The following is a 14,142-nucleotide window of genomic DNA, read 5'->3' as shown; positions in this document are numbered from 1 at the left end:
AAAGAAGCCAGCCACAGGGTATATGCTGTGTGATCCTGTATGTATGAGCATCAGTACAGAGAAATACAATACCCCAAAGAAAGAACTTATTAGTGGCGATAGAATTCAATACAGTAGCCGGTCACACGTGTAGTCACTGACTGGAACTCAAAGCCCAATGGGACTTTCTGCCGTGGTAAAAATGTTTCATAATGAGACTCTTCTATTAGTTCCACAGCTGTTTTTTACTTAAGATGTGCACATCTCAGGGAAAAAGGGGAACAAGTCTCTGTTGGGTTTAAGGTGGGGCCTTTGGTGCTTGAACATCAGAGTTCAGCTTGAGGACTGAGTTCTGCCATTCTCTTGTCACCCTCTTCAGTGTGCCGTGAACACTCACCTTTCCAAATAAATAATGTAAGAGTGTTAGAAGAGAGACCCAACTTACTGCCCCAGGATGGACAAGGTAAGTGTCGTGTAACTCAGATTCTGTGTTAGATCTTTGTTTATTTGTCTTCATGAGAGCAAAGACTGCATCATGTCTCCTACGGTAGGCCTCTGCCAGCTCCACTCCTCCTACCTGCCCTACTTGCCCACAGATGTGAGAGAAGTCATGAGAAAGAAATTCAAACTCCTGAGTAGACATAGCATCCACTGATAAAAATATAAAATATAAAAAGAGAAACTGGAAAACGTAGACAGGAGGTAATAAAGAACAAGTTACATAAAACGGAACATACAATCCTACCATTCCAGGTTGGGGTAGAAATATATTTCAATTTATTTCCCAGAACAATTAGGAGGAACTTGGTAATAATGAAATGTCAGGTTCACATGGGAGACCTTCATTACAGAGCTAGCCAGTTGGATGCCCCTGGTCCCACAGTCAAGGTCCAGGAAGAGAGTTTTGGAGCTGAAGAGAGAGGGGAACCTGGAGGATGAAATCACAAAGAGACAGTGGTTGGAACGATATAGGTAGATAACAGGTCAACATAAAGTGAAAGAGACAGATAGAAAGGGAAGAAGTATAAGAGTCAGCCGAGAAGAGACACGCTGAAACCACTTTTAAGGATCCGAGAGAAAAATTGAGAGGAGTACATTATGGAAAGAGAAAGATGGAGAGGAAATTAAATGCTGAGAACTGGGGAAAGTCAGGGAGATGTAAAAGAATTAAAGGGGAGTGGATGGAAATATGTTGAGTGTGAAGGAGGATAAAGGGAGAGAAGAATAGATTGAGACACAGTAAGTTTGAGGTAAGAGTATTGGGAATAATCATCTTTTGGAACAAGGGTTGACAAGATTAGCTCTTCCGAGTTTTCAGATGAAACTGGCTTGAAACCTCAAAGTGGCCCTTGCAAAATGCTCCAATCATGTCAGGACTCTTTCTGAGAATTCCTGTGATTCCATAGACCAAATCTCTACCCAGATTATTGCAGAGTTCATTTGTCCATGACCTGAGAACCAGGGTTGTGATAGAGATCTACACCTGAATTTCTTGAGAACCTTGAACTTGGCACATCCAGAACCAAAAACAGTATTTTCGTTGCTGAAGCTAGATCTAACCACTTCTCGACCTTCTACTCTCAGTGAGTGATGACTGTTAAGTTAGAATCCTGGGAGTCATCCATGTCACCACTCACCCTCAAATACTTCTTGTTTCTCCTTTACCATTGTCATTTCTCATTCACAGTGTTCCCCACCTATTCTACTGTCACACCCCTCAAGGCCAAGTCCGTAATCCAGATTTCCGTCATGGTTCTCAGAACAACAGCCACCTTCTCATCTCTTCATGCTAGTCTTGCTCCCATCAAATGACTTATTTGCATTTCACCTAGATGGGGCATTTGAAAATGACATTAGATTATACTGTTTTCCTACCTAGCTTCTTAATATGCTAGTGATTAAATACAAGTTTCTTTCAGTGGCATCCAAGTGAGCCACCTGGCCATTTTCCCATTCCCACCACCTGCACTATTCAAAATAGAATAAACTTTCTTCTCCAATAATTTTTTTCTTGTAAATTTTTCTTTTCTTTTTATGGTGACATTTCTTAACAAAATCCAGTAAGTTTCAGGTGTACAGTTTAGCAGTAAGGAATATATATATTGCATTGTGTGTTCACAGCCCATAGTTAGATTTCTTTCTGCCACCATATATTTGACCCCTTTACCCCATCTACTTCCCCCCTACACACTGGTCAAGACTAGTCTATTTTCCCTGTCTACGAGTCTCTGTTTGTTTGTCCTGTTCATTTGTTGCTTTTAGGTTTATATCTCGCATATAAGTGTATCATGTGTGTTTCAACTTTTTCTGTCTGGCTTATTTCATTTAGCATGATTATTTCAAGATCCATCCACTTTGCTGGAAATGGCAGTATTTCATCTTTTCTTATGGCTGAGTAGTATTCTATTGGGTATACGTACCACAGCCTCTTTATCCAATCATCTGTTGTAGCACACTTCGGTTGTTTCCATGTCCTGGCCACTGTGAATAATACTGCTATGAACACTGGTGTGCAAATATCTTTTTCGGATATGGGTTTTAAAATCTTTGGGGTAAATACACAGTAGAGGGATTACTGGATCATATGGTAGATCAATTTGTAGTGTTTTGAGGAACCTCTATACTGTTTTCCATAGTGGCTACACCAATTTGCAGTCCCACCAGCAAATTTTCTCGCATCCTCTCCAACACTTGTTATTACTCGTTCTGTTGATAACAGCTATTCTAACTGATGTGTGGGGGCATCTCTTTGTGGTCTTCCTCAATAATTTTAATTGTTAAACTTCTCTGTCATATTGGAGCCTTCTCACATGCCTAATTGAGAACTTTATGTTCCACTGCCCTTCAATTTCTTCTCCACTCTGGTAAAATCTTGCTTAAAATTACTGTTTCAGAAAGGCCCTTCTTTAGAGAAACCTGGAAAGAACATTTGAGAGCCAAAGGATAGGAAAGAAAGAGCAATATCACAGAAAGCAAGAGAAAATATTATAGGAACAGAGGAGAATAGAGAAACTCACCAAGAGAAAGAGAGGATCCAAGAGATATCAGCAGAAAGTAACTGAGGTAGAGATCGATAATGACAGATATAATTGAATGAAGGGAGATGTGGAAAGAGAATGAGGGGTAGGAAAGGCCAAATTTCCCCTGATGGGGAGAATCATTCTCAGTCTCCAGTGAAAGCCACTGAAGCAAGGCTAACTTCAGTCAGGTTGTTTTGCAGAGTGGGCCATTCCAGTTTCTCAGGCTCTCTTGGTTTTCTTATGATTTCCTTGGGGTGATTTCTTTTTGTCACAAATTGAGATACTCATGGGATTTCATTCCTTTCTGAAGAGGACAGCAACGCCTGTTATGAACCTGGCGGTGGAGAAGAGCCTCAGGAACTCTTGAGCTCCTCATTGGGGTGTGGAGCAGGTAAGGTAGGGTTTGTCAGTCCTGGACTACAAGGTGTCAGGTGGCTCAATTCAGAACTGGTGTATTCTGCTGTGTTAAACTCTAAACATTCTCCACAGTCAAACATTTCGTGTATCTGGAATCTCATGAGTCACATAAATGTTTCTAAATGCATATTCTAGTACAAATATGCCTAAGACATGGCATGCCTTTCACACCTATTAATGGTAAAGACTTGAATTTATACCTACACCCCCTTTATCTCCTCTAGAGAATAAAAACTAATGATTGTTTTCTTCACAATGAATTATTTTGTGCCTAACTTTGGAAAACCCTCAAAAGAAACACAGTCCTTCCAATCCACTGCTCTGAAATCTAAATTATAACTTTTGTCAAATATTTTGGATGACATTACAGAATTTTCAACAAATTTTGGGAAACAAGATGTATTTTTATCTGAAGTGTATAAGAGTCTTTTACCAGTTGAAATTATTCCAGCAAGTGAATGGACTCACTGTGGCAATGCCCATGTGGGACTTACAGGGGTTCAGGGCAGCCGAGGTCACCTGGATCACAAGAGACCCAAGAAAGTATGTAGATACCCCGTGGTGTGGATCAGAGCTCTGTGACAGGAAATTCTCTTCCAACAAACATTTTGATGGCAAGAGCAGGGTAGAGCAAAGAGTGATGGTAGGACTAGGGCTTGCCTGCCATATGTGATGCAAGTGATCAAGATTGAGCCAGAAAGAGAAACAGAGCCATGAGTAGGAAAAGTGATAAAGAATAGTGAAAGGCAATGAAGTAAAACACTAAGAAGGAAGCCAGTGCCTCAAGCAGATGACAGATCCTTCATGGCATAAAAGTAACGGTGTGTGGTGAAAGAAAAATAGGCATGAAAAGGAGGTGATGGAGAGGAAATGCAAAGGAAAAGAGGTAGAGCAAGGATATGTGAGATCCCAGGTGATGTCCTTGGAGCATGGTACCTTTTTTCAAGGAATCTCATCTGAGTGCTGAACACCAGAAATTAGCTCAGTCTCACAAAGGTCTGTTTTGTGGTCACAATGTCTGCTTGGTTATTTTTGTGTTTCTCTGTTAGCAAGAAGCTCTCCACAGGACTGACAGAGGCAATCGCAAAGATCTCCCTGACTTTCTGGTGGGCGATGGGGATGGTAGTTGTGGTTTAAATGAGTAATTAGCTCATTAAATCTATTTGTTTGTCTGTAGAAAAGGGACACTTCTCTTTCTCCTTTTCAACATAAGTATTCATCTTTCTCTGCCTCTCTTTCCTCACGTATGTGAAAGGCAAGGGGGAAAGGAGGTCTTAGTGCCTTAATGGAGGGTCCCCTGGATGTAGAATTTAAGGACAGAAAAAAAGTAAAATTGTAGGATGGGGGCACCAAATGGAGTTGCCTAAGTGGGCTTCATGTTATCTAAATGTATATGGAATCTAAACACTACTAGCTTGGGGTTTGGAAAGAGAGAGATAATTTTAAACTTACTCCCCTGGTTTTTGTGGGAAGAATGAAATCCTAGGTATAGGAAAGACAAATATGAAGTAAGTTCAATGAATAAAAAAGGAAGTAGTGGAGTGAAGAGGTAAAGAACATCACCAAGGAAGAACAAGACAGAAATGCAGATATGGTAGTGGTCAGGAACAGAAAAATGTAGTCAAAGAGATCCATGAATAGCTTTATGGTACAGAGTAAGCAATGTGTAGAATCAAGTTAGTAGAAGTAAAGGGGAAAAGAGAGAGAAGAAGAAAGGCAAATGGGTCTAAGAATGCTCAATGGTGCAGAGCAAAGCTTTTTTTTTTTGGTACAAAGATGCTTTTATTCCGAAGAAGCAATTCTGAGCAGCAGAGCTCTGATGCACTGTAGACATGACCCCCTCCAGGTAGATCCAGGTCATTCTCATTGTCTGTCCAAATTCTGTTTCTCTCTTCAGTGTCCTGTGAACTTGTAGATCTAGAACTGGATGAAGGAGGAAAATCAGAAGAAATGCCAACATTATTACCTTATGATGGAGAAAGTAATTATAATTTAAATGGCCTATGACCTAATTAATCTTTACTTTTTTATCAACATAGAAGACCACCTATTCTTTCATTGTTTTTTCTATTTCTTCATCCACTCATGAATTTATACACCCATCCATCAATGTGTCCATCCATCAATCCATCCATCCATCCATTCATTGATTCACCCATCCGCCCACCCATGAAACCATTCATTAATTTGTCCATTTGTCCATTTGTTCATCCATTTATTTATCCATTCATTCATCAATAAATCTATTCACCACACATCCATACATACATACATCCATTTATCAGTCCGACTGTTCGTTTGTCCATTTATCCATCTATCGAACCATTTATCCATCATTCTGTTCATCTGTCAATTTGTCTGTCCATCCATACATACACATACATACATACATACATACATACATACATACATACATACATCCACCCACCCGTGTCCATTCACCCTTACATTCATTTTCATCCATTTGCACTTCAGACTGTGCTGGGGCAGACATATCCCTTTCCCATCATGGTTGGCATGAACATGCTGAGGTCTCTTTCTTATCACTGTCCATGGTCCATAATTTTCTTCATTCTCTGCGGTGACCTATGATTCCGAAACTCTACAAATAAATAATGAAGGAGTATTCAAGAAGGCAATTAGCATAATAGCATCTGAGGGGGAAGGTAATTATGATTTAAATTCCCAATTACCTCAATAAATGTTTGTTTTCTAGTCATCATTGAAAAAGATCTCTCTTTTCTCCCAACCTACCATATGCTTCCTCATCTTCACATACATAGAGATGAAATTGCTTTGTTTTCCCTAAACTGCCAGAGAGACGAAAGATACAGATGAGCTGAGCTCCTGGGAGGTGAGGGAATTCTTGCACAAAGAATGGAGGGAGACAGAATATGCTACAAGTAGGAGAGAGCGCCAATGTACCTGGGTGATTTTCCTAAATGCGTGCTGAAATAAAGATATTAGTAGGTTATGGCAAATAAGGAAAGGAGAACTTTTACAGCCTACTTCTGGAAATACCAGGAAATGGAAATCAGTTTTGTCAATGATGACTATCCTCATAATTTAGAAAGGTGCTGTGGGAGACTATTAAAACAGAGTTGATTAGCAAAGGCTCTCTGGCACTGTGTACAACATAAAATGGAAGAATTTTCATCAGTTTGAGAGAAGACATCTGTGAGAATGAGGAAATATGTAAAATAATGGAATTTTCATGGGCATCCAGAAGGTTAAGAGTCAGAGAAATAGAGATGGAGAGAGAGACAATGTAGAAAGGTTATAGCCTCAGTAAGAAATGAGATACAGAGATGAAAATTAGAGAAGTTATGTATAGAGAGGCCAAAAAATACCAAAGGATGCACAAAGGAAGATATGCAGAGAAAAAATTATATCAGAATAATTTAAAATCAACAAAGAGTGTAAACTGTTGTAAAAGGAAAAGAGAAGTTGGGATTTTGGGATGGAGATGTACCAGTCCCTGAACAGGAGAGTCTCCCACCAAAAGAGCTGCACCGCAGTAGTGAGTCTTCAGGTTAAGGTCTCCACAGGTAGAGAGTGGTGCTCAGAATATACAAAAGGTAATACTCCTGTCCTTGCAATCCTTAGCTTCTCTCAGTTAGCAGAAATGAGTGTCAAGGGCTTGCCTGCTACGCATACCTGTCCCCCGAGGTCATCATCTATGACCTGATGGCATTTATCCCAGGATCTTCCCCCTTAGGATATTTTTCAGGAACTACCACTTCTAGAAATGAAAGAAACATTTTCTTTTGTGTAACTAGGAACTCCTCCTTACCAGAGTTGGCCCCTCAGTAAATGGAAGATCGATATTGTGTTCTCTCTTGCTCCTATCTTATCCATTTTTCTCCATGTTAGCATGATTGTTATTTGCAAATATAAATCAGATTGTATTACTTTTTCACATAAACCTGGTGACCTTTGTTGTCCTTGGATTCAATCAGCAATTCTTCCTGAGATGTTCTTTGCCTTCCATTCACCATGGCACCTCAGCCTGTTTTGTCTGTCTCATGTCTAATGAGAGTATATCTATTTTCAGTGATTGCAATGTTCTGTTCTTTCTTTTATGTATGAGTCTTTGAACAACTTTCCCCTGTGTTTGTTAATGTTTCCTTGGCTCACTCTGCTCCTTATTCTATGCCCTGATGAGGCTTTTTGTACTCTTTCAAGAATGCCTATCCTAGTACCTAGTATGAGAAAGGGTGTATGAAGGACACAAGTGAGATATGGAAAAGCAAAAAGAAGCAGCATCAGGGGCTCAAGATTAAAAGAGGCAGGAGCAGAGGAGACAGAAACACATCAAATTAAAGAGAAGCATCTGGAGATAATGACAGAGACAGAAATCATGAGCAGAGGCAATGGGGATAGGAAAGAAGTAGAGAGAGGATCAGGTGTATGTGTGGGAAGGGAGAAGGTGAATTGTTCCCAGCCTCTGATGACAGCGATAAGAGTGAGTCCACTGGCAGGCCGGGTGGATGCAAAGGGCAGACCAGGGTGGTCTGGAATGGGGCAGTCTCACCTAGGAAGTATCTTTGTTTCCCAAGTCTTCACTATATGTTTTCTTGCCATGATTCCCCCGGGTTCTACAGTGAGAGTTTAAGGGACTTCATTTTATTCTTCAGAGGACAGCAGTGCCTTTTGGGAGCCCCGTGATAGAGAAGAGACCGAAGAATTCTCATATTCCCCACTAAGATTGGAGCCAGGTGAGGAAGGGGCGGATTGCCAGCCTCAAGGCACAGAGTGTCAGGAGGCTGAATCCAGAGCTGAACAGCATGGCCCTTAGCGTGAGAACTGATGGTTTCCCTCTTCATCCTTTAGTCATAAACACCAGGGATGGACCTTTTCTTTTTTCATTTGCATTCTTTATACTTATGTATACTAAAGATGCAATATTGTGATTTTAATTCCTGCTCACCTTTATTTCTATATAAAAAATGAAAGATGAATGTTTAATAAGTGCTTAATAATTATATCATTATGTTGTCATAACCTGGGTTAAGCTTCAAAAGTAACATGTTTCTGAAATCTACTTGACAGAGGAAGGGTCAATGACTCTCAAACCTGAATTACGGTATGTCACATATTTCCCATAGGTTATGGGATTGCGTAGAACTTTTTTCCTTCAAAGTACTACCTCATAAAGCAATAGATCTTAGCCAGGGAAATTGTTCTCGGAAATAAGGAAATGGAAGCATGAACAAAGGACACTTGTTTTCCCCTCAGATCAATGCAGGAGGAAACGCGGATACCTGTGTCCGAGTATCTCACTGCAGGTGATGGCTGTGTGAGGCTAGTAGGGGTGAACATGGTGACATGGTCAGTGTCAAAGGGAGACCTACTGGCTCCCAGGGTGATGAGAACAGGACCTGATACACAGACGCTGCCGCTTCTCAAACAGAGAATGTCAGGAGGAGGGGAAGGAATCTAGGGAGACAGCGAGAGAAGGACTGGATTTTGGTATAGAGACTGGAGAGGCCTTGGAGAAGTGAGCTAAAGAGAATATGCCGAAAACAAGAGATCAAGATCACCAAGGAAAAACAAAATATAGAAAAGTAAAGAGATAGGAGAAGCAGAGCTCTCAAAATCTAGTAATCATGAAGACTCTCCTAGTGCAGAGGAAGAAATGTTTGGAGGTCGGTCTCTAGGTAACTGAGGAGCAGAGAGCAGGAGCATGAGGTCGTGAGGTGGAACAGCCCCTGGTCAGATATAAGGTGACGTCCTTGGAGCAGATGTGCATTTCCCAAAAGGCAGCTCACCTGTGCTTTGGACAGCCTGACTCAGCTCATTTCCTTGTTTCTCTTCAGTGTTGTGTGATCCTGAAATTCCCCAAATGATCACTGAAAAAGAACGAGAAGAGGCGGCCAGCCCAGCACTACGTGACAGAGAAGGTAATCGTGATTTCAATCCGCACTTCATGAATCAAGTCTTTATTTTTATTTTTTTTGCCTCTTTTTTTCTCTTCTCCTATCCTGATTTCCTTCACATACCCCTACAGAAGCAATGTGTAGATTGAGTGGAAAGATCTGATCATAGTGACAGCAGCCATGTTCTCCTCCAGATCAGGTGAACCAAAACAAAAAAGGTCTAAGGGCAGGGACATCCCAGGAGTAGATAATTGAGCCTCCTTGGTCTTCCTGGTTATCTCAGGGTGAGCTTCCTGCATGTTTTGTTTATTGCCTATAGATTGTGAATCATGAATAGTCTAGGTGTACTAATGTTCACACTAATTGTAAATCGATCATGTGTAAAAGAATTTTCCAGGATTTCTAAAGTTAGTCCTTCTTTAAGACATTTAATCTTACAGTTATGTTTGCAGAATAGATCCAAATCCACTAACTGTAAAGAGGGTTTCTGTTTTTGTTTGTTTATAAAGTGCTAAGTAATGTTTGAGAAACACATTTGATAGGAATCCTATCAAATGTGTTCTTTTCTTTTTGGGAAGCATGTGACTCAGGGACAGCACTTTCAGATACAGAAGCGATTATGAATAAGTTACCATTTAGCCATAGACACAAAATTTCTGGAATGTGGCTATTGCCGATTGGCCAATTTTCAGAAGTGTAAGGCTGCCACTGATCAGCTTGTTTAAATGTGGTTATTGATGTTAGTAGTTGTTGGCCATTTGGAATGAGTTTTAAAATGATCCTGGAAGTTTCTTGTTGTAATTTTCAAAGAACAAGTAGTTTGAATCTAGAAGAATACAATCTTTTAATTTTATTCTTTAGACTACATATAGTCAAAGAAAAGTAAAGGAAGTAGAATGATGTGAAAAGATGGCTCTGTAGCACCTCAGGTTAATTATTGGAGCAGGTATATTTTTCCGAGGAAGCAGTTCATCTTAGCTCGGAGTATAGATGTGCAGCATGAGAGCCCCAGAAACTCTTCCCCTTCCCTGTCTCAGGATCCATGGACAGCAATTTTCTTGTTTCTCTTTAGTGTCTAGCGGAGTAGAAGCTCTCCAAATGGATAGAGAAGGAGAATTGGAAGAGCTTCCCTCTAGCCTACCGCCCTGTGATGGACAAGGTAATTATGACTGAAAAATTATAAAAACAGAAACCAAGTTCTCATAAAGAGAAAAAGAGAAGAGAAGAAAAAAGAGAGACTTAAAGGAAGAGGCAGATATCAAGAATTGTCTAGACCTATAACATATAAGAGGATGTGACTATGTATTGGATTAGAGAGAATGTACAAATGAACTCCTTATCACCTAGTTTTTTTTTAAGACTTGGAAAATGAATATTTTAGTTTTTTTATTGCTGCATAACAAATCAAAAACTTAGTATCTTAACAGAAGATTAATATATGATATCATATTTTGCGGGTTGCATGTATTGATAATTTTAATACAGTTCTCTGATTAGGGTCTCACATGGAGGAAATCAAGATGTAATCCAGCCTGCATTCTTATTGAAGACTCTGGGGGAGATTTATCCAAGTTGCCAGAATCTAGTTTCTTGTGGTTGTAGGACTGAGGTCCCAGTTTTGTTGCTGATGGCTGAATAGGGATTGTTCTTAGCTCCTAGGGGTCACTCACTTTCCTGGATATATAACCCCACGTCTTCAATCCAGCAATAGTTGCAGAATTTTTCTCAATCTTCTCAATCTTCTTTGAAGCTGGCATCTTCTTTTGATTCCATGTAGAGAAAAAAAACCTTTCTATTTACAGGTTTGTGTAATTAGAATAAACCAACCATGGCAATCATCTTTACTTTATTTGTTGATGCTCAGAAAGTTATTTTTTTCTTCTCGGATTTATTAGATACAATTGACACAATGTACTGTATAAGACTGAGGTCTACAGCATAATGAATCAATTTATATTATTGTGAAATTACCACAAAAAGTTGTATTAACGTCCATCATCTCATATAGCCAAAACTGCACGCGCGCGCGTGCACACACACACACGATCACACAAGTTTTGTCATGAGAGCTTTTACAATATGCTCTCTTAGCAACTTTGAAATATTCGATACAGCAGTATTAACTATAGTTATCACATTGTACATTACATTTTTAGTACTCATTTATCTTATAACTGGAAGTATGTACATTTTGACAACCTTCATCCAATTTCCACACCACTACCCCCATTCCCCACTTCTGGTAACCACACATCTGATATATTTTTTTATTAGTTTTGTTTTTGTTTGTTTGATTGATTGATTGATTGATTGATTTAATATTCCACATTAGAATGAGATCATGAAGTATTTGTTTTTTTCTATGTGATTTATTTCACTTATAATGCCCTCACTTTCATTAATGGCAGGATTGCCTTCTTTCTCATGAACAAATAGTATTTCATTTCATATATAATTTTTTTTATTCATTCATCTGTTGTGTTGATGGGCTTTAGGTTGCTTCTGTGTCTTGACTATTATAAACAATGCCGCAATAAAAATGGGGCTGTTGATATCTCCTTGACATAGTTATGTTGTTTTCTTTGGATATATACCCAGAAGTGAAATGCTACATCATATGGTAGTTCTATTTTTAATTTTTTGAGAAAGCTCCTTTCTCTTTTCTACAGTGACTCTACCATTTACGACCCCATATAGAGCTCTCAAGGGTTCCCTTTACTCCGCATCCTTACCAGTATTGGTTATCTTTCTTGATAATGTATTTTGCTTAACTTCACTTCTGTATTACAGCATAATGTAAAGGTGGGGGTAATATCTCATGATATTTATGTTCCTTGAGGGTAGGTAAGGAACTCTTGGAGAGTCATCTTAGAATTTTGCCTACCACAAAGAGGTTTAAGTAAATCTCTAGGACATAACTGTTCAGATGAGCCATTGATTTTTCTTAGCAAATAATATAGACTATCCTTATCAACCAGAACATCAAACAAAACTGAGCATAAATGCATTTAAGAAAAGATTTATTGTTAGAGAAAATGTAGTAATTAGGTTAGGCACTACAAGAAAAAGAAGTATGCCTATTTTATTTATTGCCTGCAGATCTCGAATCATATAGTGTAGGTATACTTATGCACAGGTCAACTATAAATTGATCATGTGTAAAAACTTTTTCAGAAATTCTGAAAGTAGTTCTGTGGTACATTTAATCTGCTAATTTCACTTGAAGAATACATCCCTACCTGTTCAATAGGTAGGGGTGTTTTTTTTAAAAGAAAGAAAATTTTAAATAATAGTCTAAAAGTAACAGTTACTGGTTGAGAAATGGTAACATTTAGATATTTTTCTCTCTTTTTTAATAGAAATACCATGAAATGTATTATTTCCTTTTAATGTGTAAAAAGTTCCCCCATCGAAATCTAAAGTCATTTTGCAAAATTTGGCCACTTATTAAGAGAAGTGCAGGAGGTAGACTCATACTGAGAGTACAAAGAGGAAGTAGAGTTCTGCCGGGGTAGACTGTAGCTTTGTTCCATACAAGTCCGTGACAAACAGTAAAGAGGACACAACATTTAACTGTAACTGTGAATGGTCTCCTGGGTGTGATTGAAGTACTGGGTTTCATCCACGCAGCAGAGACTAAAATGTAGACATATAATCAATTCCACAGTATAAGTTGACCTCAGATGATGTACCTGACAAATGATTTTCTTTCACAAGTTGACAAGATGTCAGGTATCTTTATGAAGGTTTTGGCGAGGGACTCACCACAAAGTGTGACCAAATGCCTTTGCACAAGTTGCTGCTATTTAATGGACCCACACCCATTAATTAGTTTTTGGAGCTGACTTTGACAGGGGACTTATGAGGTCTATGCCTGAATCCATTTTCTTTGGATCACTTTCTTCTAACATTCAAGAAGCACAGAAAAATCAGGAACAAACAAGCACACATGAGACAAGACTTCAAAAAAATAGACAAAAGAGAATGAGAGTAAATTAGGTAGTAAAAGAATAAACATATTAACAGAATTTTTGCTAAATGTCGTACCTCCAAACCAAGTGTCTAACTACTTTGTATCTTACTGCATACACATCTTTAAATAATCAGATAAATTCAGATATAAAAGTTCATGAAATACATCAGAGCTCAAGTTGTCGTTGAGACGGTTTCAGTTGGCAGTGGATGAGGAAGACAATCTGAGTTGGGCACAATAAGCTGGGGATTTATACCTGTTGGTCTAAATATCTCACAGGACACTTCTATGCAAGAATCTTCAAGATTATCTTGGTGAGCACTCTGTTTTCAAGGGATAGCTCATCACACAATAGCTGAAGCTAAAAGAGATTTCTATTGCTCACTTAGCAATAAAAATGCACATGGTGAAAGGAGGCACTATACTTATTGGACCTAATTTCTTTTAAAATAAGAACTACTAATTTATATAGAGTTTTGGGAAGCATGTGGTTCAGTCACTGTAACTTTCAGAAACTGATGTGATTATGAGTAGGTTAGCATTTAGCCATAGACACAGACTTATTGGAGTGTGGCTTTTGCTGATTGTCTGATTTTCAGAAGTGTAAGGCTGCCATTGATTGACTTGTTTAAATATGGTTAATGATGTGCATATTCATTGGCCAACTAAGAAAAGTTTAAAAGTGATTTTGGTAGTTACTTGTTATAATTTTCAAAGAACAAGTAGTTTGAACCTCGAAGAGTAAGATCTTTTCATTTTATTCTTAGAAAAGTAGAAAAAGTAAAAGTAGAGTAAGCAGAATGAGGTGCAAAAGATGGGTAAATCATGACTCTGTAGGACCTCAGGTTGATTATTGAAGCAGGTGTATTTTTTC

At 38.8% G+C, this 14,142-nt stretch overlaps 1 protein-coding gene across 1 annotated transcript in view; it reads left to right on the top strand.

The window, feature by feature from the left end:
- LOC107504964 (nuclear body protein SP140-like protein) overlaps window positions 1–14,142 on the top strand; it is a 40,331-nt gene that overhangs the window by 9,005 nt on the left and 17,184 nt on the right. Inside the window, exons 5-9 of the mRNA XM_036236169.1 lie at window positions 359–440; window positions 5,997–6,082; window positions 8,054–8,134; window positions 9,236–9,319; window positions 10,368–10,454. Coding sequence (XP_036092062.1) covers window positions 359–440; window positions 5,997–6,082; window positions 8,054–8,134; window positions 9,236–9,319; window positions 10,368–10,454 — 420 coding nt within the window. The remainder of the gene's footprint in view (window positions 1–358; window positions 441–5,996; window positions 6,083–8,053; window positions 8,135–9,235; window positions 9,320–10,367; window positions 10,455–14,142) is intronic.

Source organism: Rousettus aegyptiacus, unplaced genomic scaffold (assembly GCF_014176215.1).
Source record: "Rousettus aegyptiacus isolate mRouAeg1 unplaced genomic scaffold, mRouAeg1.p scaffold_m13_p_2, whole genome shotgun sequence".
Lineage (NCBI taxonomy): Eukaryota > Metazoa > Chordata > Mammalia > Chiroptera > Pteropodidae > Rousettus > Rousettus aegyptiacus.
The sequence above is the reverse complement of the archived record's forward strand: the minus strand, read 5'-3'. Positions and strand labels throughout refer to the sequence as shown.